Source organism: Bubalus bubalis, chromosome 24, assembly GCF_019923935.1.
Source record: "Bubalus bubalis isolate 160015118507 breed Murrah chromosome 24, NDDB_SH_1, whole genome shotgun sequence".
Taxonomy (NCBI): domain Eukaryota; kingdom Metazoa; phylum Chordata; class Mammalia; order Artiodactyla; family Bovidae; genus Bubalus; species Bubalus bubalis.
Window position 1 is genome coordinate 41,830,245 of NC_059180.1, and position 5,154 is coordinate 41,835,398.

Here is a 5,154-nt window from a genome sequence, read left to right on the forward strand (position 1 = left end):
TTTGGCTTCCCCCTCCCGATGGAGGACCACACCCCCAGATCCCTGTGCCCACGGGCTGCCAGCTGACTCGGTCCCTCTGCAGGTCCCAGCTGGAGTCTGTAGGGGCCCCTGGGGCCAGGGCCAGGCTGCCTGGAGAGCACAGGTACCATGTGGGAGCAGGCTCTGGGTTATCCTGGCCTGGGGATGGTTGAAGGGAGATGTGGAATATGAGTCCCCCACTGCCCAGTTCCCCTGTGAGGCTTTCGTGTGAGACACCCAGGTGGGCAGAGGAGCCCTGAACCTGCCTCCCGTGGGCCTCTGGCTTCTTGACCCCTTGTGCCCTGAATGCCAGCCTGCCTTGGGCATGGATCTACCCCGTGCTGACACACTTGCCTTGAGAAGGAGTGACCACACTTAACCATGGAGCTGATGGCACTGGGGGTCCGTAATGGCCAGCTGCCATGGGTGGCATGGGGGAGGCTGACTTCTGGCTGTCCACTCCTCCCCCTTCACTTCCTGTGGCTCAGTTTTGAGATGAGCTTTCTGGGTAGGAACCTGCCAAGCAGCTCTCAGGAGGCTGAGCCCACAAGGCTCACCTTGTCCTCGCTTGTGTCCCACTGGGCCCTGGGTTCTGGACCCTTGTCTAGGAAGCATCTCCTTGTAGTCCCGGGAGAGCAGGGATGGCTGCCACCTTCCACCCAACTGCACAGAAGGGAGGGGACTTCTGGAAACCTGGCCCAGCCTTTCTCCGGTTGTGGGGACGCCCAGTAAGGGCTGCTGTCGGCCCAGCCTCCCTAAGGGGCTGCTGTCTGTGTGAGGGGCCCAAATGGGGCCGTGGGAAGCTGAGCAGCTGAGCCCAAGGTGGGGGGCATGAGGCCCTCCCACCTCCTGGCGTCTTCCTTTCTGAGTCCTGTCCAGGCTGTGGCCTCCCCGGAGGCTTCCCGCTCCTCCAGGAACCCAGGACTTGGCCACCGGAGCTGGCTTGTGAAGGGGAAATATTTATATGCAATATTTTGAGGGGAAGATTTTTCAAGACATTTAAAACGTATTTTTCTGTAGCTCTGATTTCACTGTGATTGGTGAATTTAATATTCTACAATGATGTTTCAAGCAAGAGTTTTTACATTGTTTTCTGCGCCCTTTCCGGGAGGCGGGAAGGTGAGACCGAGATTGACAAGTCCCACCTCCTTGGAAACGGGCCGTACTTGCCGACGGTGCCTAGAGCCGACACCTTCTCAGGGAGTTTTCTACCGTCCCTAAAGGCGGGAGAGGGGGCGGGACGAGGAGGGGTAGACCGACAGCCTTTGCAGCCAGTCAGCGGCGGGTGGAGGGCCCGATGCCTCGGCGCGACTTCCGGTTCCGGCGAGGCCGGGGTTCTGTAAGGTAGGTGGTGCGGCAGGTCTGGGTTCGGGGTTTTGCAGGGTCGAGCCTGGATCACGCGTCTGCGGTCAGGGCCGAGCGAGGGGTTGGGCCGGTGGCGGGGCTATCGCGGGGGCGGGGGTATGGTCGAGGCCCGCATCCTGCCGGGCGCGCGTGACGGCGGCCCCGACCTCCCGCCAGGCTCGCCGCGATGCCCCTGCACAAGGTCCCGGTCGGCCTGTGGAAGCGGCTGCGGCTGCGCGAGGGCATCTGCTCCCGCCTGCCCGCGCACTACCTGCGCTCCCTGGAGGAGGCGCGGACGCCCACACCCGTGCACTTCAGGCCGCACGGGGCCAAATTCAAGATCAACCCCAAGAACGGGCAGCGGGAGCGCGTGGAGGACGTGCCTATTCCCGTTCACTACCCCCCGGAGTCCCAGCTGGGCCTCTGGGGCGGCGAGGGCTGGCTGAAGGGTCACAGATACGTCAACAACGACAAGGTGGGTGAGCAGGCTGGAGCCGTGCTTCCGCGGTCTCGCTGCCCTGCTCCTCGTGGGCTTTTGGGGAACGTGGACAGTGTAAGGGCGCCCACCGCTCGGGGAGAGGGCCTGACAGTGTGGTAGAGACAGCTCTCTCTGAGTTGTGCTCAGGAGTTGAGTCTCAGTTCTGGCAGCCAAGTCGAGTGTACTGATGGGAGGAGCCCTGAGTGTTGAGAAGGGCTGGGGGTGAGGTTTCAGGTCACCTGTCAGCTTGCCGCCAAAGAATCATCTCAGATCAGGTCTCCTGAGTCTGCTGCTAAGCGGTGCTGCCTCTGGGGGGAGCTTGAGGTTGGGGGCTTTGTGTCTTTAAGGCCTCCCAGGCTGGCGTCTCTTTGCCCTTGGCCCCTTGGTCTCTGGTTTGGAATGACCTGTGAACCACGGGATACAGCTGTGTGTGTGCTGTGTCTGGAATGAAGACCAGCACCCTGGGCAGAGTCTGGGTGGGAGTGGTCCCTGCACTCCAGGGTGTGGTGAGAAGCAGCAGGGCTCACCAAGCCTCCCACACCTGCAGTTCTCCAAGAGGGTGAAGAAAGTATGGAAGCCGCAGCTGTTCCAGCGTGAGCTCTACAGTGAGATCCTGGACACCAGGTTCACTGTGACGGTGACCATGCGCACCCTGGACCTCATTGACGAGGCCTACGGGTTTGACTTCTACATCCTCAAGGCAAGCAGATCAGCACCAGGCTGGGGTCCCTGGTGAGATGTAAAGGGGACCATGTCCCTTAATGGACACCCCGTGGGAGTCAATTACTGTGGATGTGGGAAGCACAGCTGCCTCCTTCTCTGCTCTTAGACCTTCCGCTCTCCCGGCCTGAGTGTGAGGGCTGCCCACATGGCCTAAAGTACTGCACCAGGCTGGCCTGGGGGCTGCCAGCTGCTGGGGAGGAATCTGGAGGGGCCAGCTGTTGGAGTGGGCGGGGCCCTGCCCTCAGCACCTGGCCCCATGTGGTGCCTCCTGCCAGACCCCGAAGGAGGACCTGTGCTCCAAGTTTGGAATGGACCTGAAGCGAGGGATGCTGTTGCGGCTCGCCCGACAGGACCCCCAGCTGCACCCGGATGACCCTGAACGGAGGGCGGCCATCTATGACAAGTACAAGGTCAGGGCTCCAGCCTTTACTTACTGCTCCTCGTGGGTCCCCCAGCTGGCTGCCTGAACCTCACTGAGAGCCTGTCTCTGCCTGCCCAGGCGTTTGTCATCCCAGAGGCAGAGGCTGAGTGGGTTGGTCTGACGCTGGACGAGGCTGTGGAAAAGCAGAGGCTCCTGGAAGAGAAGGTGAGCATGTGGAAAGACCAGTGAGAGCTGGATGCTTGGTGCCACTGGTTGCTTTGACTGCCTGGCATTCCCCAGGGTCTGCCCAGTACCACTCGGAGGCCTTTCTGTCTGTCCCTTAGAGGAGTCTGTGGCACGTGGTAGCTGCTGCCCTCTCCCTCTGCCTTTATTCTCTGCAGCCCAGCCAGGGAAGCCAGGGGCAGGTGCCTGATCCTGTGGCCTTCTCCCCCAGACAGGGCACTGTCCTCTGGGTTAGGGGCGAGTGTGTGGTGACTGGGCCTGGTTGACCCTGTGGCCAGGCCCAGTCCTCTCATGCTCGATGCCTCTGGTGTTTGGTCAGCAGCAGCTGGACTCCCGGCCTCCCCAGAGCGCCTTATGGTGACCTGTCTTGCCCCTCCAGGACCCCGTGCCTCTGTTCAAGGTCTACGTGGAGGAGCTGGTTGAGCAGCTTCAGCAGCAGGCGCTGTCCGAGCCGGCTGTGGTACAGACAAGAGCCAACAGGACGTAGCTGCCCGGGGACCTGGGCCTGACAGCCAGGCTCAGCACCGTGGACAGAGCCTGGGGCTTGGTGACAGCCGCCCATGGGCAGTGGGTGAACCCATGGCTGTGTGCTGGCCATGCAGCTCCTGGCTAGGGTGGGCTTTGTGGGAGCCCCAGGAGGCGTCTCGTCCCAGGATCCCCAGAGGCCTGGGGCTATCTTACTGCCTGTGTGGTTCCCTGCTCCCTCCTCCTGCAGCAGGGGCCCTGTTGAGGAGGGTCACCGCCCTCCGGGGCCAGTGTGAGTAAAGTCTGAGCCAGGCCCTCTGTGTGCTGCTTTGCTTAGAGGATCAAGCTGACTCCCTGCCGAGGTGGTCTTGGGATGCAGCTTAGGTGGGTAGTGGTCCCAGGCGTGCAAGGCTTCAGTCCTGTCTCTCGTGGAGAACCCAGCGTCGGGGGAACAGAGTGGTGCTGCCCCTCCCCCGGTTGCACAGCCCTGCCCAGGTGGACTGTCCTCCAGAGCGGAGGCCAGGTGCCATGGCCAGGCTCTGGATGTGGCTGCACAGGGTCTGTGCCAGCTCGGCCTTTGGCGCAGTGAGCACCCCCACCAGCCCTGGGAGGTGCAGGGGCAAAGGGTGTCCTGCGGGGCAAGCCTTGAGGCTGCAGCTTCTGGCAGCCCCTCCCTGTCATGCTCAAAAGGCCGCCTATGACATTGGCGCCTCTCCTCCGCTGACCCACAGCCTGAACTTGGCGGGGGCGCTGTGCCCCAAGTGGGAGGCTGGACCAGGTACCTGAGGCTTCTCCTGATCTGAGATTTGGGGGCCATGACCCTCTTTGCTGACCTTATCCGGGAGTCCTAAGCACTGAGACCCATCCGGGTTTCTCTGGGAGGACAAGTGGGTGCCCTGACCGAGTCCTGTGGCTGACTGGACCACCAGGAGTACCAGACTCCCCGGGGGGTTGCCGTGGACGTGACACCACCTGGGCTATGTTTATAGGACAGGAGACCAAAGAGAGCCTGCAGCTGGCTGGTGGGCATAGCTGCAGGAGAGCCCTGGAGACCCTTGGCTCCCGGCGAGGTCATCCAGGATTGGGGGGTGCCTTGGGGTCAGGGCCCTAGTGGGAGTGCCCTGGAGGTCTCACCATTCCCTGTCTCCTCCATGGACCTCGAGACTCCATGTGTCCTACCGCTGTTTTGTGATTGGTTTTAATTTTTTAAGAGTTTTACCAAATGCTGATGGTGCCCAGCTCTCCCCTGGCCCGGTTCTGTGGGCTGGCAACGTCCAGCTCAGTTATCCAAACCACAGCCCCTGGCTTGGTGGACTGGGGTGATCTGGGTGGGCCACGTCCCCTCCCATGTCCAGGGTCTTCCCCCCCCCCCGCCACAGTCTCTGCCTGGGTCCCCTGTGATGTCTACCCAGAACATTCCCCGTTCATTGACCTCAACTCTGGTACTTCTGTCTTGGCCTGCTCCTTCCTGCTCCAACTAAGGCCATAGCCAAGGGGGCACCTGGGTCATTCCTGGGCCCCC

At 62.0% G+C, this 5,154-nt stretch overlaps 1 protein-coding gene across 2 annotated transcripts; it reads left to right on the top strand.

Annotated features, from left to right (window-relative positions):
* Window positions 1–1,205: 1,205 nt before the first annotated feature.
* MRPL28 (mitochondrial ribosomal protein L28) lies at window positions 1,206–3,945 on the top strand. Of its 2 annotated transcripts, XM_006049941.3 has the most exons (6): window positions 1,206–1,362; window positions 1,540–1,837; window positions 2,388–2,540; window positions 2,839–2,973; window positions 3,063–3,149; window positions 3,547–3,945. In XM_006049941.3, the coding sequence occupies exons 1-6, from the start codon at window positions 1,316–1,318 to the stop codon at window positions 3,652–3,654; spliced, it is 828 nt and encodes a 275-aa protein (XP_006050003.2). In that variant the 5' UTR covers window positions 1,206–1,315; the 3' UTR covers window positions 3,655–3,945. The 2 variants fall into 2 exon arrangements, with proteins under 2 accessions (XP_006050003.2, XP_006050004.2); XM_006049942.3 differs by lacking the exon at window positions 2,388–2,540.
* Window positions 3,946–5,154: the final 1,209 nt, after the last annotated feature.